Source organism: Chanodichthys erythropterus, chromosome 18 (genome assembly GCF_024489055.1).
Source record: "Chanodichthys erythropterus isolate Z2021 chromosome 18, ASM2448905v1, whole genome shotgun sequence".
Classification (NCBI taxonomy): Eukaryota; Metazoa; Chordata; class Actinopteri; order Cypriniformes; family Xenocyprididae; genus Chanodichthys; species Chanodichthys erythropterus.
In genome coordinates, this window is record NC_090238.1 from 18,980,015 (window position 1) to 19,002,991 (window position 22,977).

The window sequence follows — 22,977 nt, forward strand, 5'->3', positions numbered from 1 at the left end:
CTGTGTGCATCCAGGTTTAAATATTGATCCATCTGTTCTTAAAGTGTTTCAGCAAAAGAGAGAACTCACCTGATAATTCCCCTTCAGACTGCTGATCATGGTGGAGATCTGGTTCACCAAACCCAGGTCATGGATCAAGTTCTGTAGGTCCTGGTACAGCTGCCCTGGACCCATATACAATTTATCTGCAAATAAGACACAACCGATTGAAGTTAAAAGTCCAAGCAGAATAAATCATCATCCAAGTATTTTATACAGCTTATAAAATACCAGCATCACAGTGCTATTTGTTTAGTCTGGCTCCATCCGCTTCTTCACTATCTATGAAAATTACAGCTGAAACTGAATCATATACAGTGAATCATTAAACACTTGTTCAAATGAGAGTCATTAAGACTGTCCTGTGTGACAGTCTCCCAAATACCATCCCACACAATAGACTGCTTTGTGCTGCTCTGCTCTTTCAAGATAAAGAGAGAGAGAGAGAGAAAATCTGAGTAGAGAGTGAAGGTGAACAGGAGATTCTAAAAGAGAGCATTTTCTTTTAGCTAGAGCTGAAGTAAAATGGGAGTCTCACAAACACCTCTATTTTTCTAATGCAAATTAAAAACATTTGTAAGCATTTTAAAGTACCTGAAGTGACATGTTTGCTAATGTATAGATCAAAATTATGTTGCCGCAAAACAGTCTTCTAGCAACTAAATGAGTCCAATAATGTCTGGCAGTACTGTACATCAGCATACTGGAGGACAAACATAAGCAAGTTTTTTGTGAGTTTCAGGTTACTTTCACATGGATACACCAAAGAAACATGGCAAACATGAAGCTCAGGAGGCAGGGTCAGCCATAGACTGTTTGTGTCAAAATAAGAACACACACAGTCTGTATTTGGCTGCATTTGTGTGTTTACTTTTAATCAGTAGTGCCAGGTTCTGCAAGTATACAACATTTATCCTTTTAAGAGGTGCTTAAAAGATGTGTGGTAAATGTTTTATTCTCCCTAAAGTTTTATAAAAGGACAAAACAAACTCTTTGTACTTAAAGGGTTAGTTCCCCCAAAAATGCTTGGTATTACAATTTAAAATAATTGTTTTCTATTTTAACATATTTCACAGTATGAGTCGGATGTAAACACGGAAGCTCTGCAATGCGTTCACTGCGTCAACTGCATAACAGACTGACAGGGAAGAGGAAAAATTGTTGAATAAAGTTATTGTTTTTGTGCACAAAAGTATACTTGTCGCTTCATAACATTGAGGTTGAACCACTGTATTGTTGACTATTTTAACAATGTCTTTACTACTTTTCTGAACCGTGAATGTGGTAATTTCATTGCTTTCTATGGGAGATAAAAATCCTCTTGGATTTCATCAAAAATATCTTAACTTGTGTTCTGAAGATGAATGAAGATCTTACTGGTTTGGAACAACATGAGGGTGAGGGTGACAGAAATTTTTGGGTGAACTAACCCTTTAAAACCATATACAGATTAGTGTTGTAATAATGCTAAATATTGCTAAAATAACAATGACAGAGACTCAGCACTTAATCCAATCTTACATACTTAATACTAATAAACTTCCCTAAAAAACAAGATAGAACATTCTCAATTTAAAGGTGCCCTAGAACTTTTTTTAAAAAAAAGATGTAATATAAGTCTAAGGTGTCCCCTGAATGTGTCTGTGAAGTTTCAGCTCAAAATACCCCATAGATTTTTTTTTAATTCATTTTTTTAACTGCCTATTTTGGGGCATCGTTATAAATGAGCCGATTCAGGGTACGCAGCCCCTTTAAATCTGCTGCTCCACGCCCCAAGAGCTCACGCTTGCCTTTTTAAACAACATAAAAAAAGTTCAAACAGCTAATATAACCCTCAAAATGGATCTTTACAAAGTGTTCGTCACGCAGCATGTCTAATCGCGTAAGTATGGTATTTATTTGAATGTTTACATTTGTTTATGAATGAGTTTGAGGCTGTGCTCCGTGGCTAAAGCTAACATTACACACTGTTGGAGAGATTTATAAAGAATGAAGTTGTGTTTATGAATTATACAGACTGCAAGTGTGTAAAAATGAAAATAGCGACGGCTTTTGTCTCTGCGAATACACATTTAACAGTACATTAGCAACATGCTAACGAAACATTTAGAAAGACAATTTACAAATATCACTAAAAATATCATGTTATCATGGATCATGTCAGTTATTATTGCTCCATCTGCCATTTTTCGGAACATGGGCTGGCATATGCAAATATTGTATAATACGTAACAGTCTTTTGAGATTCGCCTGTTCTTCGGAGGTCTTTTAAACAAATGACATTTATATAAGAAGGAGGAAACAATGGAGTTTGAGACTCACTGTATGTCATTTCCATGTACTGAACTTAATTTTTGAATCTAGGGCACCTTTAAATAAATTGTCTGCAAAATTAATACATGTAAAATGGTGCTCTGGAACTTCTCTGAAGCTTTTTCACAGTGTCCCCAACAGTGACATCACCTTCCCTCCTGGTAGCTTTATTCTTCCTGGTTAATTAGAATTGGAAAAGTAAAACGAGACAGAATAAAGAAAGAAAGGGTCTGGGAATGCAAAAGCTCTTGATTCAGCAGCTCCTTCACACAGACTGTGTTTTCAGTAACCATAGAGACAACACCAGTCTTTTTCGACCGCGCTGAAAAGTGATTTTTCTACCTTCCAACATTAGAGGAATGGCACAGAGTTTACTGTGTTTCATCTGTCTAAAACTGTAAAAGTTAAAACAAGCATTCGGATGAGACTTACAGTGTTGTACTTCTACAGTGTGGGTTTTTGCATAATGTCTTAAAATCCCACTGGAGTCCCTTCTTTTGTCACCTCAGCTGTGCTGAATAGAGCAGACGCATTGAAACAGGAAAAACAGTCTTTCCTCTTTTGTTCAGCTTCATGAGTCAGTGAGACCCGTTCTCTTCAAACCACAAAAACAGAGCAGACTGCCTCCGAGGAGAGAAAAGATGTCCTTAACGGCAGATGATTTTAAAAAGAAATGTTGTGTCATTAGGGGTGAAGCACTGAAGGGGTGATTTATTATTATTCTGCATTTTATCCCCCCCACAAATACATCTCTGTAAGTGAGAACAACATTATGAATATTCATTATGCAGTACATTATAACCCATATTTACAGATGCACTGGAACAGCAGGAGGCGAGACAGCCATTTTTAAAACAAACCACTGACTGAAATCCCTGAGGAAACGTGCGATCCGCTAAAACAGATAACTTTTAGCTGACTAGCACAGCACTAGCGCTCAGTGAACACTTCAAAGCATCCTGTTTTGTTGTGTATAACTTCTCTTCTTTAAGCCCAAAGCTTTTGAGTTCTCTCTATTACCTTTTCCTCCCCTTATCCCCATATCTCTCTCTCTCTAGCTATCTCTGTCTTTCCAGTTCTCCTGACATGTTTCCATCAATAATTCATTTTTAAGATCTCACATTAAAAGCCAGACTTCAATCACGATTTTGTCAGATGTGTCAAAATGTCTGAGACACGGGAAAGCACAGAGAACAGCGTCTAACGCCAGTATTTTCAGTGTCATATTTTCCATGGAAAACATGGAATAATCTATGACATCTTTATCTGGATGTGTTAGAAATCTGACCATGAATTTTTCTGGAAGCGTTTTAAATGTCACATCTGTGCTCATGCACATTTTAAAATAATTTGAGTATAATGTTGCTTAAGGGTGGTGCAGAATGGATATCTCTCTGAACAATTCCTCCTATTGCTACAATCACTTGGCTATGTTAAGTTGTTTGATTATTTTTGAATCGAACAGACATTTATATCCAAAACAACTTCCAGCACACTACAGATCACTCAAGGACAGTGCATGGACCATGAGCTCTGTAGTTTATTGCTCAGCCAGTGCTTGAATGTGAAAACTTTGAGTTTTCAACTCAGAACCTAAACCACCATTTGACCTTGACCTCCAGTAATATCTGAAAATGACTTTTTGCACCAATATTCAGCCAGATTTTAGTTAACCACTGCAATCTGACACAGAGTAGATATAGAAACAAATTTTTGTTTCTATAACAGGAACTTACTAGGTTTGGCATTGATGACAACTTTATCTCCTGAGTGCAAGGGGGGAAACCGGGAGTCGCCCATCTCTTCACTGGAGCCAAACTCCACGACCTCCACCAAACTCAAAGGCACACTCCACTTGAGCAGGAAGCGCTGTCCTGAGGGAACACCTTCACCTCCTGCTCCCACACTCACACCATCCTGAGAAGGGCTGGAGGAGAGAAACACCAGTTTACTCAGACAGAGGAGGGATTTGTATGGAGGAAGAAGGTTTAACTCTAAATATCCAGGATAAAATGTTTTTTTTTTGAGTGATGCTGTGCTAAACTGACAGATGTTAGAGACAATAATTATTAGAGATGATGTGTAATAGCCATACCGCTGGTTGGGGGTGGCACACATGAGCACATCATTCAGAAGAAAGACTCGCCGTTCTTTAGTCTTAATGATCTCCCCTCGATCATTATAAACGGTTTCCACCATGTCATCAGAACGAATCAGATAACGACTGCCGCTGCTTAGCAGCTAAGAGAGAGAGAGATGAATGGAGAGAGAAGCAGAAACAGCAATAAAGGGTTGAGCTGGGCATTAAATATTTAAGGGTCCTACTTTGTCACAGTCATCCGTTGACCCTGATCACACACACATTTGTCCAATATGGTCTGCTGGATGATTTGAGGGGAAAATGGAAAGTAAAATATGCTAAAACATCTACTTATTATATCATTATGAAATATTCATAATATTCTATCATTAGCTAAAACAAGCCACCGAATTGTTTAAATCTGTTTGCAACAGAACCTTTCTATTTTCTACTTTCTATTCATGCTTAGCTTAAGAAAAAATATAGGTGTAAAAATAACATTTTACAACTGCTTCCAGCCTCCACTGAATGATTACAGATTCAGAGGCGTCAGAACTGAACTAAGAAGCAAGCTTGTAAATGAGTTTAGCCATACACTGTATTGTTTTAGGCCAAACTTTTGTCATGCTTGGTTTCAAATGGCTTATTGAAGCTAAAATTATTCAGCAATGAGAGATAAATATCAGTATTATTGTATGATTAATATTCCCTATTTACCAATTTCATTCACTACTATTCAAAGGTTTGAGGTTGGTAATTATTTTTTATTGTTTTTAAAAGTATTTTATGGATGCATTTACTTGACCAAAATGACAGTAAACACAGTAATACTGTGAAATATATTAAAATAGAAAACAGTTAAATTGTAATAACATTTTAGAATAAGTAATTTAATCCTGTGATGACAAATCCTGACTTTTCAGCATCATTACTCCAGTTTTCAGTGTCACATGATCCTTCAGAAATCATTCTAATATGCTGATTTGGAGCTCATGAAACATTTCTTATTATTATCAATGCTGAAATAAATTGTTTGATATTTTTGTGGAAATATATATATATATTTTTTTCAGGATTCTTTGATAAAGAATAGATGTTCAAAAGAAATGCATTTATTTTAAAAAAAAAAAATCAAACCTCTTGTAACATTATAAATGTTTTAATGTCCATTTTGATCAGTTTAATGCACTCTGAATAAAAGTATTAATTTCTTTAAAAAAAACTGTTGAATTATGTAATCTAAAAGACTCTGGTTTATGAAATATCTTTTTGTTTTATTCCAGAGTTGGTTATTAAAACAGTTGATTAAAGCCTTTATTATCTTTAGAAGAGTATGTGTCATGTATGTGCTCCCAATGGGTATACCATAGTTTAACAGAAATCAACCCACATTGGGCATCTAAAATCTAAAATAAGTTTAATACGTTATGTTAGATGGAAAATAAATTTACTGTAAGTTTATTTAGAGAATAAAAACACCTATCCTTTCACAAGAAAGAGCAAGCAGTCAAAGAGTGCAACGTTAAGCCAAATATATCAGAGCCTCAGATGGTGTGGACCGTTCAAGCTGGTTCTGTTTACAGTTTTGGCTCAGTACTGACTTCATATCAGTGACAGCAGGGCTCAGACACACTCTAGAAACACTCTAGGTTTAACCGAGCTGTGTGAAACTGTCCAATGTCAAATGACATATTTGATCAAGAACCCACACGCATATACGTTCATACAATGGGTTTGAGGTGTACTACATGTGATCAATCAGAAAACCATAGGGGCTGCAGTACCTTGTTAAGGTAATGTTCATTCATTGCCTTAGCTATGTGTCTGATCTCACAGCGCTGGTCGGCCTCTCTTTTCCTCTCGTTTAATTTTTCGGCAAGCGTTTCCAGTTCAGTGAGAGCCATTTGAAGCGGAAGACGGTCGGGATGACCCACTGGTGTGTTTTTTAACATATCCTACAAAGAGATGCAGAAGATAATGGATGTTAAAGTACCCTGTGCAAATTACAACAAAAGAAAAACGGAATGAACGAAAGCCTAATTGTCTATGAAAGTTTTGCCTTTTATGTGAGTTCATGAACAACATGAAAGTGACGCTTGATGCAATGTGGATGAGAAAGAAGGAGGCGCCCTCTTCAGGAGATGTCAAGATATTTTTAGCAATGAGTATAATGGAGCACATGTATTTTCTTAATATTAACAGAAGTGAAAGAGCGTGTGAGGTAAGACGCACTTGCAGCAGCAGTATGAACTGAGGGAACCGTTGAATAGGCTTCATCATCAGTCCATAGAGGGTCAGGCGGTCTTTACTGGTCTCCTGACGTTGCTGTGGACATAACAAAAACAGCATGAAGAATCTTTAAGGCCTCTTACACTCACCAAAGCTGCACTTATTTGATCAAAAACACAGTGAAAACAGTAATATTGTGAAATAATATTTAAAATAATTGTTTTCTATTTAAATATATTTTAAAATAGAATTTATTTCTTGTGATGCAAAACTGAATTTTCAGCATCATTCATTACTCCAATCTTCAGTGTCACATGATCCTTCAGAAATCATTCTAATATACTGATTTGCTGCTCAAGAAACATTTCTTAGTATTACCAATACTGAAAACATTATTTTTGTGGGAAAGATTTTTTTTTTCAGGATTCTTTGATGAATAAAAAGTTAAAAAGAACAGTGTTATATATATATATATATATATATATATATATATATATATATATATATATATATATATATATATATATATATATATATATATATATATTTAAAATAAACACTGTATATATTAGTATACACTTTACTGTCAATTTTAATCAATTTAATTTATCCTTGCAGAATTTTTACCTTTTGATTACACTGATTATTGTTAAAGGGAACAATATTACATTTATATTGATTGGATTGCAAAAATAACAACTGCCGGCACCACTAAGGGCATCATCATATTTTGGCACCATATTGGCTGATATTAGATACTTTTATACAGTTTTGGATTTAGATAATCATCATCTAAATAAGGTTTAAAACCTATTTTTGTGAATTACATGCAAAAGTGCAAAAATGGTTAACATGTAATTACTGCACCACAGGATCATTCTAGACTTTTTTGGGATGTCTAACCTTGAGGAAGTCGAGGAAACAGGGCTTAGTTGCACAAGCCTTCCGCACCACTCCCATCGCCAAGCTGAAGTTATTCACATACTCACTGTAAGCGTCTAACACCATGGACTTAGAAAACTGCAGTAGAGACAGAGGTGAGGGTACATATATAAGAGTGGAAGCCATGATGCTTTTTTAATGGGATCATTTCTGTGATAAACTATAGTGTTTTTACTGTTGAAGATTAATTTGAGACACACATAACTTCACAACAGACTGTGAAGGGTGGAGAAGGTTTGTACATGTAGAAACTTAGATGTGTGTTGGGTGTGGTGTTGGGTGTGATTAAAACAAAAGTTTAGGAGGTTATTCATGATATTCATGCAGTTGTTTTTGCTTAGAAATAGACATGTATTAAAACTCTGCTTTAATGTTAATTGAATCTTCAAGATGATCAGTGCTGTGTACGTCCACACATCAGAGCTACCACAACAAATCAATTAAATCATAAAATCTGATATCTCACCGATGCTACAAACACATCTCCGATCATCTCCAGCTCATCCCAGTCAGACACACGACTGGCCAGTGCCATCTGGAACAGGGCGTGGCACTGCAAGATCTCCCGAATCCGATAAAACACCACCTTACACTTGCGGTCGCTCAGTAACCGAGGCTCAATCTCTGCCAGTGGTTTCTCATATTGCTGATATGTGCAAAGCATGCAAAAAGAATTCACATTATATGAATATGTGCAGACAGTCAAAAAATAAAGGTTTTAAATTATAACGCATTTAAAAAACAAATTCTCCACTGCAGTGTAAAACAACAGAGGTAAAACAGACAAAATAGCAAAAACCTCTAAAATTCTCTTCAGAGCTTCCAGATAGTTCTTCTCACTCTCTAGAATCATCTCCAGAATGCATCTCCTCATCACCTGTTCATGCACACACAAAAAAAACATACAGGGGGACTTAAGTCACACTCAGAAAACGTATGAATGTCTGCACATTAGATAAAATATGAAACCAACTAACTTTAAAAAAAAAAAAAAAAAATTGCAGAGTTTTTAAGCAAAGTCTGAACTTTAAGTAGAACTTGTCTGAAGATTACTTCATTCACTAATGTTGGGATATCAAGACTTTTTTAATGTTTTTGAAAGAAGTCTCTTATATCACCAAGGCTGTTTTTATTTGATCAAATATACAGTAAAAACTAATATTTTGAAATGTTGTTATAATTTGAAATAACCGTTTTCTATTAATATATTTTAAAATTTAATTTGTGACACTGGACCACAAAACCAGTCATAAGGGTCAATTTTTTGAAAGTGAGATTTATACATCACCTGAATAAATATTTGATGTATGGTTTGTTAGTCAAGTCAAGTCAAGTCAAATTTATTTATATAGCGCTTTTACAATTGGTAATTGTTTCAAAGCAGCTTTACATATTAGAAGCACAGAAAAAAAGGGAAGTGGTTAAAACTGTACAAACAAGCGTGGTAATATGTAACATATACAAGATGGTGCTACATTAAGCCAATGTCGGCTGACTTCCAGGGGTGGAAAAAACCCCCTAGGAGAAAAACCCAGCGTGCTAGCACTGGGAAAAAAGTCCTAGGAGGGAAAAAACCCCTTGGAAGATATATATATGTAAATGTATATGGAGATCAAAATCTGAATTGTACATTTTTATTGACTTTTTATTTTAGTATAGGACAATATTTGGCCGAGATACAACTATTTGAAAATCTGGAATCTGAGGGTGCAAAAAAAAATCTAAATCTTGAGAAAATCGCCTTTAAAGTTGTCCAAATTAAGTACTTAGCAAGCAATGCATATCCACTAACAAAAATAAATTAATTTATTTATTTATGGTAGGAAATTTACAAAATATCTTCATGGAAGATGATATTTACTTAATATCCTAATGATTTTTGGCATAAAAGAAAAATCAATAATTTTTAATACAATGTATTGTTGGCTATTGCTACAAATATACCTGTGCGACTTATGACTGGTTTTGTGGTCCAGGGTCACATTTATTTCTGTGATGGAAAAGCCATATTTTCAGCATCATTACTCCAGTCTTCAGTGACACATGATCAGAAATCATTCTAATATTCTAATTTGTTGCTTAAGAAACATTTCAATGTTGAAAACAGTTGTGCTGCTTAATATTTCTGTGGAAACAATATGTTTTTTTTTCAGGATTATCTGAAAAATAGAAAGAACGGCATTTATCTGAAATAGAATTCTTTTATAATAATGTAAAAGTCTTGACTGTCACTTTTGATCAATTGAATGCATCTTTCCTTTCTGAATAAAATTAAAAAAAAAAAAAAAAAAAAAAAAAAACTTACTCCTTTTTACAACTTTTAGCTGTACATACTATATATATATAGCTCCATGGATCAGACTTGTTTGTTCAGCACATCCCACAGATGCTCGATTGGATTGAGATCTGGGGAAATTGGAGGACGAGTCAACACTTCAAACTCATTGTTGTGCCCCTTAAACCATTCCTTCCTCAAACCGAACCATTTTTGCTTTGTGGCAGAGTGCATTATCCTGCTAAAAGAGGCCACAGCCACCAGGGAATACCGTTTCCATGAAAGGGTGTTCATGGTCTGCAACAATGCTTAGGTAGGTGTTGTGTGTTAAAGTAACATCCACATGGATGGCAGGACCCAAGGTTTCCCAGCAGAACATTGCCCAAAGCATCACACTGCCTCCACCGGCTTGCCTTCTTCCCATAGTGCATCCTGGTGCCATGTGATCCCCAGGTAAGCGACGCACACGCACTCGGCCATCCACGTGATGTAAAAGAAAATGTGATTCATCAGACCAGGCCACCTTCTTGCATTACTCCGTGTCCAGTTCTGATGTTCACGTGCCCACTGTTGGCCCCACATGCATCAATGAGCCTTGGCCACCCATGACCCTGTCGCTGGTTTACCACTGTTCCTTCCTTGGACCACTTTTGATAGATCCTGACCACTGCAGAACAGGAACACCCCACAAGAGCTGCAGTTTTGGAGATGCTCTGACCCAGTCGTCTAGCATCACAATTTGGTCCTCGTCAAACTCGCTCAAATCCTTACGCTTGCCCATTTTTCCTGCTTCAAACACATCAACTTTGAGGACAAAATTTTCACTTGCTGCCTAATATATCCCACCCACTAACAGGTGCCGTGATGAAGAGATAATCAGTGTTATTCACTTTACCTGTCAATGCTCATAATGTTATGCCTGATCGAGGTATATATATATATATATATATATATATAAATGTATAATAAAATGTACATATTACTCTACCGTACACACACACACACGCAAAAAAACAAAACAAAAACACTTTGACGTTAAAAGTCTTTGAAAAATGCCTGAGAAAAAGCTGTGTCACAGTACCTGATGTTGAGAAAGCCCGTCAGGTGCGGGTTTCAGCACTGGGTCAACATTAAAACACTCCACCTCGATGAACAGATCTGACTCTTCATCAAAGCAGCTGGGTTTCTTCTCTGAGGAAAAAATTATGGATTCATCAAAAGATTTCAACAGAATAGGCATATTAATTAAGATGACAATCATTGTGAATTCATTACATTGGAGGCAATACTAATTGTGCTCGTCTCTCACCATGACAGAGAGATCTGGTGCGGATGAAAGATCGTCCTTTCCTCACCGCGGCTTTGGTTTTTTGCAGACCATCTTTAGTTCCATCTTTAGCTGCTTTTACAAGCCGTTGCATCTGTAGCACATGCAACATCATTTAAGAGTGAACCTACAAAATCTGTGCAGAAAATTGTACAAAGTGCAATTCCTGATTTATTTTAGCAAAGCTAGCTTCTAGTTAAACTGTTTATTGAATAAGATGCAGGAAAATCAAACACAAAATAAGTGCAACTCTTTAGTGACAATATCAATTTGATAAGCGTTAACAAGATGAACCCATCACCATGAAGAAGAACTATCCAACTTGAACAGAGGATCTCAAAAAAAATGCATCCTAACTAAATTATATTGTGAACGAACAAACAAACAATGAAAAGATCAACACAGACACCACATGGGTAAAATGAGGGACGACGAGGGAACATGAAGTCTGATGGATACATAAGAGAAATAACAACTGCAACTGCAAATCTGTACATGCAGAACTTGACAGATTTTCCTGATTAATTCAAATGTTGTGCCCTGCTATGGAAGTCACTGATGGGGGAAAAATCATATACCAACAATGTTTTCAAACACAGAATGACATGCGAAGCCACACATGACGTGAGGATGAATGAGAGTTAAAAATGTGTACAACATTCACTCTCCACAGATGACAACAGCTATATCTATGGAGACGCAAACAGATGTTTAGTGGGGATGACGGAGTCAGAAGAAGCCCACCACCAGCACAACTAGCACAGAGAAGAAAGAGCACCTCCAGAGATGGAGAGCTGTCCGTCAGGCTGACATACACACTCTTGCTCTTTTACCTTCTGCTCGTGTTTGTGTTTGAGCTGTTGTAGCTCTACTGTTCCCACTGTGTTTGCCATGAGATCTCGCATCTTTTTCTCATAGTGCTCTTTCAAACGCGTCAGATCTTCAGACAGCTGAACAGGGGGCAGAGAACGAGTTACTGCACACAGCCGCAATATCTCCGTCATTCCCTTATTTTATTTAGAAACTCACTCCAGTGATATTCCTAATGTCTATGTGGCATGCTGTTGTTTACCATACAAAATAACAGGGGTGCGCAGACAATAAAATTCTATTATCAATTATTTTATAATATTTTTTTCCTGTTATGGCCGATGACCAACATTAAAAATACTATTAAAGGGTTAGTTCACCCAAAAATGAAAATTATGTCATTTATTACTCACCCTCATGTCGTTTTACACCCATAAGACCTTCTTCGGAACACAAATTAAGATATTTTTGATGAAATCCGATGGCTCAGTTAGGCTTCTATAGCCAGCAAGTTAATTTACATTTTCAGTGCCCAGTTCATGCACAGTTCATGTGACTACAGCGGTTCTACCTTAATATTATAAAGCGATGAGAATACATTTTGTGCACCAAAAAAACAAAATAACAACTTTTCAACAATATCCAGTGATGGCCGATTTCAAATCACTGCTTCGAATCTTTTGTTTCAAATCAGTGATTCAGATGAGGGTAATAAAGTAATAAAGGGGAGTAATAAATTGCATAATTTTTATTTTTGGATTAACTAACTCTTTACGATCAGTACTATAAATATATAAATAAACAAAAATAAAAATAATAAAATTAATTCTGATGAATTCTTATGTATTTTAAGTAACATTAGATAAAAATTGTGACACGAGACAAAAATGTTGGCTGCAAACAATGGCATGCCAGACATAAGATTCATAAATATTACATATGATTATAAATATTAAAACCTTTCAAAAGGTTTTTAGGCAATTCCTAACCAATGTATCATAGACCTAACACACACGCACAACACACACACACACACACACACACACACACTCTTAAACTCTCACAAATCCCTCTCTCAACAAAGGCTTAAAATTATTGACTCTAAATTTGTTCTGCCAGTTCAAAAATAAACCAATTCCCTGACCAGACTTTGAAATAAACACACACACACACACACACACACACACACACACACACACACACACACACACACACACACACACACACACACACACACACACACACACACACACACACACACACACACACACACACACACACACACACACACAATCAAAGTATTCACTCAAATAAGCCTCATCTATTAAATCAGTGCCTACACATACAAACAAAACCAAAACCATTATGGGCAAATCAAAGACTTTTCTCATTGTTTTTAAATATTAGTGTGGGCAAATGTAAAAACTACACTGACACACTGTTCACACCAAGGAAACAACTGCATGTCATACAGCAGAAAAAAACAAGAAGAGAGAAAGAATGAGAGCAAGACAGTGGTAGTGTAAATACTCACATGTGTTTTCTTGCTGGGTGCACGGCCCCTGACGAAGGCATCTGGGAGGCCGTTCTCTCCATGTCCGTTCTCTGTGTCACTGGCTTCCTCATAGCTCTCAAACTCACTGGAGCTCCAGCCGTTGTCCAGCGAGCTGCTGCCGCCCTCCTCCCCGAACTCAACATCATCATAGATCATCTCATCTGGGTCTGACAGGCACACAGTTTTAATATTTAAAAAAAAAAAAAAAACATGAATCATGAATGTCATCAGCCAGAACAGCAGAGCTTTCAATCACATGACACTGTCTTATTGCTGAGAGGGCATATTTTACTCTCAGTTTTGATTTCTCTCACATTTCCATAGCCAGGCTGCAGGGGTGCGGGATTTACAAATACAATTCTGGATCTATCAACTAATCTGAATTTGAGTGTAATTATTAATTATTATTAAAAAGCTATGCAGGCCGAAACAGATACAAATATACGCTATGTGGGAATCAAAAAATTAACTTATATAACAGTAATATAATTACTTTCTTTTAGTAATAGTAATAGAAATTAATAGTTACTAATAGTTTTAGTAACAGTAATAAAAATAACTTTTACCCCTATTAGGCTGAACATGCACTGTATTATGGCTATTAGCTGAAAGGTTAATAAATATATTAAATAGACATGAAAAATGCATCACAAAATAAGTTAAGATAAAGAAAAAGACCAGATTCAACACCTGTAGTGGATCCAGAGTTTTCTCTTGGTACATCATCATAAATCACCTCATCTGGACCTGCAAACAAACACACATGGCTCACAATTTCATATGTGCAACCAAGCCAAAGCAGCACAGTGAGCATTAATATGTGTTAATGAATCCTCTGAAAGAAGCTGAGCAGTTCTTCAGTGAAAAGGAAGGAAATGTCTGAGATTCTTTTCGGTAACAGGAAACACAGATGAACAAGGCAAACAAGCCTTCATACATATATTCACAATCTAAATTCAAGCATTTTATCAGCCTAGCAAAATGCTAAGTACTTACTATCCATCCAGGCTGTGTTTGCTGGGTCTGATACCCACTTAGTAAGAGCATCTTCCTCTCTGATGACTGGACACTCTTCACTAAAAACACTGGACAAAAAACACTTGGAATTGGTATACATACACTTCCCTTTTAACTATCTGTGTTTGTTTGAATTGATGTATTCAGATATTATTATGAGCACATGGAAGTGGTCTCAGGCTATTTTGTAAATGATCATGTAAACAAAAACGAAAACAAAAAAACACACAAACAGAAAAAAAAATAGATGTTTCATGCAGCATAATGACATTAATATGTCTCAGTCATCATAGTAAATCTCACTCACCTGTCCACTGGAGTATTTCCTGCTCCCACCACAGTCACTGCAGGACACATCAAAACAGTTCATGCATTAACAGAGAAGCACAGGTAAACATTCAAATGTGTTTCAAAAATGTTCCATTCAGATCAGGTTTACAGCTCGAACACCATTACACCACAAGGGGACAGTAATGTGTTACTGAGTGTCTCCTTTAAAATTCAAGCCAATACTTTTGTTTGTCCCCACCTCATACCAAAGCTTAAGTGGTTAAAATTATAATCATAAATTTTGCCTACATATGAATAATAAAACTGTAACTATAAATGATAATGATGGTGATGATTAATACCACTACTATGAAAATATTATTTTTATAATAGTAGTAGTAGTAGTTTTATTATTTTTCATTACTTCTATTATTTTCTATTATTATTATTTACACAATTTACTACATATTTACTACGTATTTATTATATTATATTATTTATGGGTCAATGATGTGACGGGTCATTTTTTTGTCCAAAGGCCTTAATAATAAATAAAAACAAAGATATGACATCCAAAGTATGTAAGGTATTACAACTAGATCTCTTCTATTGAATCCAAAAGGTTTTAATTACATGTTTCTACATATAAAGGTATTTTAAAGATTTTGAAGTGTCAAAACGTAATTCGGTTTAACCGTCCAAAGGCCAATACAGCCATTTCATTTGTGATTAAAATGTCTTAAAAATGTAATAAATGTATATATTTTTTATATTGGTATGATTTTAAAACATTATATATCAACATGCAAAATGGTATTAAAATTGTGTGTAGAATTCGTTTCTTTGTTATGAGAAAGAATGTCCGGAAAAATTAATTTCGCTGATGTCATTCGGAGTAATCAAAATAAAGGGATCAAGTCATGCGTTTAATATCAGGTGACAGGATGTGACATCACTGAGACAACTAACTCTCTTTTAACTGTTTGAAAAAATCATGTTTTAATTTGCTCATACGCATGTCTCAAAACATCAGGTCATTCGGTACAACCACTATAAAACATGGAAAATGGTGTAATATTTTAAAAACTTTTACTAAATATAAAATGTTTGATTGCCATTTTTCTAGCTAGCTAGCAATCTAATAGCTAGTTAGCTATATATCAGCACTGTTAACACTCATTGTTAACACTTAATAAAACTACAAAAAATAATTATATCTCCATTAGGTTTTTTTATTTTATTGCATGTACAAGAACCCTTTGATCCTTAGTCATCAATGACCCATATATATATTTAACATAAAATGTCCAGAATGAAAATATAAGAAAATGGTAGCTACTTTGATTTATTTTATTTAATTTATTTTTCTGATTTTGATTTGTTTAACATTTTCACTGCATAATTTCCATACTTCCACTTTGTGGAATACACTACTTTTGATACACTAAAATATTCTAGTACTTTTCTTTAACAAAATACACTACTACTTTGCTTTAATGAAGGTGCCAGTTTTAAATCAAACCAGTTTCAAAAACCAGCTACTAATAATTATGTCTGCCAAGACTGGTTTTAATGAAATATGTATGCATTTGAGAATGCACATGTAAAAGTTTAGTTAACATTCAGGCCACTTTAGAGAAAACAGGAAACCTCATCACAGCCAAAGCCACAGCTAAATTTATCCCCAACTTCCTCATGGCAAAACTTCAGAAAAAGAAGTGACAGAGAGCATGAAACAAGAAGGAAAGTAAAAAGAGAGAGGTTATGTATGGTGAACCCTACTCCAACCAGATGGGAATAATCTCTCTTTTTACCATCTTCATCCATAGAGAAGTGACGGATGATAACTGGGGTGGTGTACGTTGGTGGGATCACCGGCACATTTGAGGGTGTTGCATAACCACAGGGCACTGGCACTGAATACCCAGAGGACAACCCAGGGCTAATGGGTACATCCTGAATGTCTCTTTCACTCTCATTGGCTGGGGGAGAGGAGGGAGGGTCGCTCTGCTCTGACAGCAGCTGGACAGGGGCGATGTCAATCACAGAGTAGGGGCTGACTTTGGGCTTGGAGTTGGACGCAGAAGTGGGAACCAAACCGGCACCTCTGTTCTCTATTGATCAGAAAGTACAATGATTTGTCAGGAAATTGCATTTCCCAAGAAAACTACAGAGAAATCTCATGTGTTGTTTGTTTAGAGTTTATGTAGTTATTTTAGTAAATAATCTTCCATTGATATCATCTTATGTGGGAAAGATTCCTGATACAAATAACTCAAGATTATACCAACATTAACAGTCAGAAAGAAAGAGAAAGACTGAAGGAAAGAAAGAGACAGATGTAACCTCGGAAACCATGCAAGAGTTTACAAAAAAGTAAATGGATGCAATGGGCTGTCACCAAAATGCATGTAGATTTGATCTCCAGTCAGTAATACACAAAGCTATTGTCGTAGAGGGCAATCGATAACTGTACACACATTTCTTTTTTTTTTTTGATGGTGCCATTGTCCCAACAGTCAATAGTTCATTGCATAAAACTCTCTGTAGTAGTCACAAACCAATTTTCACCATGTTTAATACTGTGAAGGGAAAAATTTGTTTCCAAAATTAAGTAATTGTTATTGTTCTAAAGCAAATTGTAAAAAAAATACAATCTGGAAAATAAGTTTTTGAAGCATGTCTGAGATAAAAACCTAACACTTTAAAAAAAAAAAAAAAAAACAATAGTACTGTCAATAGAAAAACAATTATAATTTTTTTTTGTGGTTTCTGTGCAGTCTTTAGAAAGCAGAGATATTCAGAATAAATTTTTTTTTTTTTTTTTCAAATTTCATAGATAAAAATAATTTTAGTATCCACTGTACACTCACCGTCCTGCTCGATGAGAGCAGCAGCTCCTGTGGCGCCCTCTGGTGGTGGTGGAGGGTCTCTGTCCTGGCTTTCTGCTGCATTGTGACAAAGCTCTATGGGAGGAGGGGGTAGATCACCCTGTGGGAAGGGTGCATGAGCCAAAGGCCTGTTATTAGTGAGGCAGTTCTGAGGTGGAGGGGGCAGATCAGCCTCTGCAGTGAGTAGGTTCTCTGGGTTTGGACTTGTTCCATTCATGGGTGCGTCCCCAGCTGCTGATGAGCAGGGTGGAGGCACAGAGATTCCCTCAGGCTCAGGGGGTGGCCGATCCGCCTCGGGGGCTTCATCACCACTGTCGTCAAACTCAAACCTCTCACCTTCATCTTCGTCATCTAACACTATGGAGAGAGAGACAGAAATGGTTTGTGGATTTCATTGCATTGTATAATCACTGAATTATTTTATTAATATTTAAAGGTGCCCTAGAATTAAAAATTGAATTTATCTTGGCATAGTTGAATAACAAGAGTTCAGTACATGGAAATGACATACAGTGAGTCTCCAACACCGTTGTTTCCTCCTTCTTATATAAATCTCATTTGTTTAAAATACCTCAGACGAACAGGCGAATCTCAACATAACACCGACTGTTACATAACAGTTGGGATCATTAATATGTACGCCCCCAATATTTGCATATGCCAGCTCATGTTCAAGCATTAGACAAGGGCAGGATGTCTGGATGTGCACAGCTGAATCATCAGACTAGGTAAGCAAGCAAGGACAACAGCGAAAAATGGCAGATGGAGCAATAATAACTGACATGATCCATGATATCATGATATTTTTAGTGATATTTGTAAATTGTCTTCCTAAATGTTTCGTAAGCATGTTGCTAATGTACTGTTAAATGTGGTTAAAGTTACCATCGTTTATTACTGTATTCACGGAGACAAGACTGTCATTATTTTCATTTTTTAAACACTTGCAGTCTGTATAATTCATAAACACAACTTCATTGATTATAAATCTCCCCAACAGTGCAGCATTAACCGTTAGTCAAGGAGCATAGCATCAAACTCATTCAGAATCAATGTAAACATCCAAATAAATACCATACTTACGCGATTAGACATGCTGCATGACGAACACTTTGAGGGTTATATTAGCTGTGTGAACTTTGTTTATGCTGTTAAAGGCAAGCGCGAGCTCCGTGTACGTGGAGCACGAGAATTTAAAGGGGCCGCAGCCTAAATCGGCTCATATTTAATGATGCCCCAAAATAGGCAGTTAAAAAAATTTATAAAAAACAATCTATGGGATATTTTGAGCTGAAACTTCACAGACACATTCAGGGGACACCTTAGACTTATATTACATCTTGTAAAAAGACGTTCTACGGCACCTTTTAAAAAAAAAAGTTTCTTAAACATTTTTTAAGTACTTTAAAACTTGTGCTCCCATGAAAATATGTACTTTTTCACATTTCTACTAGGAGAGCACAGCTAAAACAGACAAATGATAAGTTAGAAATGGCCAAAGAAAGTCTGTGAATGGAGTATTTTGCGGTTGAGGTTTGTTCCAACCCTCCTCTTTGCCCACCCAGTGTTCACACAGACAGACACAATTTTATGGTATGTATAAGAACCCTCTGATCAAACTGGCTCTCAATGTCAGAGTTACGCATGGCAAGTTGCAAAGGAACAGAGGGGGAAAACAAAAAAGAAAGGAAAAAAAATCAAACACCAAAACCTTGTTACAGGAAGCACACTTATGCCGAAAGGAAACAGGGTCAAAACATCATACAGCTTTTTTTCCACAGGACTGTAGTGCTAAAGAGGAAACGTGTCTACTGGGAGCAGAGAACAAAAGAAAAAGGAAAAGTAAAGGAAAAAGTAGTAAAAAAAAAAATTAAATTAATTAATCAAACAGGTCTTACTCATGAGGTTTAGTTTGTATATAACAGGCTGCTATGACAAAAAAGGCTATGCTAACAAAGGGATTAACATTAACATTAAAGGGATGGCTCACCCAAAAATTTAAATTCTGTCATCATTTACTGACCCTTGCGTCATTCCAAACCTGTATGATTTACTTTCTTCTGTGGAATGACTTAAAGAAGCTCAGTTTTTGGAGGTCATGTATGCTTGGACTCACAGAGAAGCATTATTTTTTTTACAAATCTTAATTTGTGTTTATCTGAAGAAAGAAAATCATACACATCCGGAAAGGCATGAGGGTAATCAATTTCATTTTTGGGTGGAGTATCCCTTTAAACTGTGGTCTGTTCTTCACACAGCTTGGTAGTGGTTGACTTGGTAGTTGTATGAACTTGAATGGAAATTTTGCTCCCTGTTAAGCTTATAAAAGACTTAGCAAACTTTAGTTAATAGTCAATACTATAATTCTTCAAAATTTCTCCTTTTATGCAAGATGAAAGTCACAAAGGTTTGGAACGACATGGAGCAAAGTAAATTCCTGTGTGAACTGTCTCTTTAAGGAAAAAGATTCCGTCTGCCTTTAATGATTCTACATAAGCCAAAAAAAAAGCCAAAAAGAAAAATGAACGGCAGCTTTACAGTATAGATGAAAGATGTGCAAGTTAGAAAGAAGGGAAGGCCGATGATTAAGAGAAGAGACTGGGAGGGAGCTCTTGACGGTGTGAGGCTTTTATGAAGCAAACACTTGGCAGTTCATGGATTCTCTTGACCCAGTGACTCACTCTTCAGAAATGTGAGTAATGTGAGAGTACTTTTCCTCCATTCAGCTCAGAGCCCCCTGTCCAATCGCAGCCTCCCTCATGGGGCTGAAGCACACACAGTGACCATTATAATACACTACAGTAATTAAGCCTTACAAACTTTTACAGACAGTTTATTTACTAAACAAGGCTGTATCCGGACACTAACATCTCTAAACCACTGAAATTCATTACATGGAGTCTTAAATAATGTTTGTTTTTCCTCTCACAGGGATAATGAGAGGAGTGGTAAGACCGAAAGACTCTGGACCACTGCCCAGGAAACCATGTTTCCGCTGACAGAAACAGTTATCTCTTAAATTCGATAAATCCACCGTGGCGCACTGGTGCAAGTTTGCTCACTGGAATAGCAGAGATTCCAAACATAGTGAAAACATGCCATCCTCCCACTTCAGGCTGCAAAGTCCAAAAACAACCGACAGACAAATTTCCTCTGCTGACTTCCATAAGTAAAGCATTTCTCATACTAAACCACTTAAAGCCAGGTGCACACATCTCGCTTTAACGCCATCTTCTGAGAAAAACTTTGTGGAGGACAGTTTATGCTGTTTAAAATGTTACATTATTATATTCTATTGTTGTATCCATTGAAAAGTTTGGTGTCAGTCATTTTTAAGAAATTACTTTTACTCAGCGAGGACAGATTAAATCGATCGAACTTAAACTGATCAAACTTTATATATAAAATATATATTATATATGTTGTTATATCAAAAATTTAATTCTACACAATATCTTAACAAATTTTTATTTTTTTTTTGTGAAAATGCACACTGGCTTTCACTCAGGATCTCACTGGAGTCATATCGTATACAATCTGACAAGCACCAATTGTAAAGGATGAAAAAAACTGTACAGTGTGAACCCGTCTAAAAGTAGTTTGGTTTACCACTGTTACTTGTTGACAGACGAAATGTCATCTTTATTCAATGTGAGCTAGTAGGAGCGCCGTCCCTGCATGCCTTACAGCTACACATGACAGTCGGCATGCAAACAAAAACATTCTCCACAAATCTCCATGCACCCATCAACATGACATTCAGTAATGTGAAAGAACAATTTACAACGAAACAAACAGGAAGACCTGACTCCATGTTATAACAGCATCAAAACTTGAACGTGTCCTAAAGTCAAACTATGACCTTTGACCCCCAAGTATCACTCATTACAGTAAGACGCTGAGCATCTGGTGTGGGAGTACAGGTCAGAGCAGGTATGGAGAGCTCCACTGGGCCTGAGAGGAAAGGTCAAAGGTTAAGAGTTAAGGAAAGGGGGGAGGGGCTTCAGATGAGTTAGCTTTCTTTGAACTTAATGGGTTAGTTCACCCAAAAAAGCAAATTCTGTCATATATTAAATCTGTTTATCATAAAAAGTGATTGTGTCTCTTCAGAAAATTTGGACTAAACCACTCAATTCAAATGGATTAGTTTTACGCTCTCTTTATGAACTTTTTGAAGTGACAAAGTTTCAGTTGCGTGGCTGTCAATGGAGGGACAGAAATCTCTCAGATTTCATCAAAAATATCTTAATTTGTATTCCGAAGATGAACGAAAGTCTTACAGGTTTTAAACAACATGAGGGTGACAGAATTTTCATTTTTGTGTGAACTAACCCTTTAACTGTGTAATAGGGAAAAAACACTATTCTGAGAAAGAGCACTGAGGCATGAACAGAGAGGTTTGAAAGTGGCTTTATCAGCTCTCAGTGTTAATGAATGGAGTAAGAGAGAGAGATAAAGCATGAGGGAGTTTCCGTATCTCAGAGAAGATGACTGACGGTGAATATTCAAGAAGTAAGAGCTTGAAAATAATGTGGAATGTGTGCAGTTTTAGTTTAAACTTTAACATTAGCTTATCGACTCATTCCTTACGATACTGATTCTTCATTAGCTGTTTTGGCAAAGATCTCAAAGCTACAGGCAGAAGTGTAGAACTGAATACCAATTTGATGACTAAAATTAATCTGTGGTTTTAAATTGTTATGCTGAATAGCAGCAGACCGATATATCGCGCTTTTATGTTATTTGGCTTATTTGGCATTGTCTGATATGTTTTTCCGTTTAGCCGATAAGAGTCAGACTTTTATTTTGACAGCGCTGAGAATGCCAGTGACGAATCACAGATGCACAGGACCTCCATTCTCTTTCTTACGGAAGAGGATTAGGGCCAAGCAATAATAAAAAAATAAAACCATCTCGAGATTAAAGTTTTTAAATTTCGAGAAAAAACTCGTTAAATTTTGAGAAAAAAGTTGAGAAAAAATGTTGAGAATAAAGTCATTAAATTACGAGAACAAATTCGTTAAATTATGAGAAAAATTTAGTTAAATTTCAAGAAAAAAGTCGAGATAAAATGTTGAGAATAAACTCGTTAAATTTCGAGAAAAAAGTCAAGATAAAATGTTGAGTATAAAGTCATTAAATTATGAGAAAAGTCATTAAATTAAGAGAACAAATTTGTTAAATTATGAGAAAAATTTCGTTAAATTTAGAGAAAAAAGTCAAGATAAA

General features: G+C 36.1%; 1 protein-coding gene across 7 annotated transcripts in view; it reads right to left on the reverse strand.

Moving 5' to 3' along the window:
• arhgef10 (Rho guanine nucleotide exchange factor (GEF) 10) overlaps window positions 1-22,977 on the reverse strand; it is a 61,087-nt gene that overhangs the window by 22,952 nt on the left and 15,158 nt on the right. For 4 of the 7 annotated variants that reach the window (XR_010892539.1, XM_067367954.1, XM_067367952.1 and 1 more), the window contains exons 3-19: window positions 17,731-18,105; window positions 16,672-16,971; window positions 14,895-14,931; window positions 14,567-14,655; window positions 14,261-14,317; window positions 13,550-13,737; window positions 12,039-12,155; window positions 11,188-11,299; window positions 10,960-11,069; window positions 8,403-8,480; window positions 8,070-8,249; window positions 7,565-7,681; window positions 6,665-6,757; window positions 6,217-6,387; window positions 4,448-4,593; window positions 4,089-4,279; window positions 70-185 (exon numbers count right to left, since the gene is read on the reverse strand). Coding sequence is in view for 6 of the 7 variants with exons in the window: in XM_067367954.1 (XP_067224055.1) it covers window positions 70-185; window positions 4,089-4,279; window positions 4,448-4,593; window positions 6,217-6,387; window positions 6,665-6,757; window positions 7,565-7,681; window positions 8,070-8,249; window positions 8,403-8,480; window positions 10,960-11,069; window positions 11,188-11,299; window positions 12,039-12,155; window positions 13,550-13,737; window positions 14,261-14,317; window positions 14,567-14,655; window positions 14,895-14,931; window positions 16,672-16,971; window positions 17,731-18,105 (2,477 nt within the window). In the remaining variant the exon portion in view is untranslated. Of the gene's footprint in view, window positions 1-69; window positions 186-4,088; window positions 4,280-4,447; window positions 4,594-6,216; window positions 6,388-6,664; window positions 6,758-7,564; window positions 7,682-8,069; window positions 8,250-8,402; window positions 8,481-10,959; window positions 11,070-11,187; window positions 11,300-12,038; window positions 12,156-13,549; window positions 13,738-14,260; window positions 14,318-14,566; window positions 14,656-14,894; window positions 14,932-16,639; window positions 16,972-17,730; window positions 18,106-22,977 lie in introns of those variants that run through there. The other 3 variants (XM_067367956.1, XM_067367953.1, XM_067367958.1) reach the window with 3 other exon arrangements.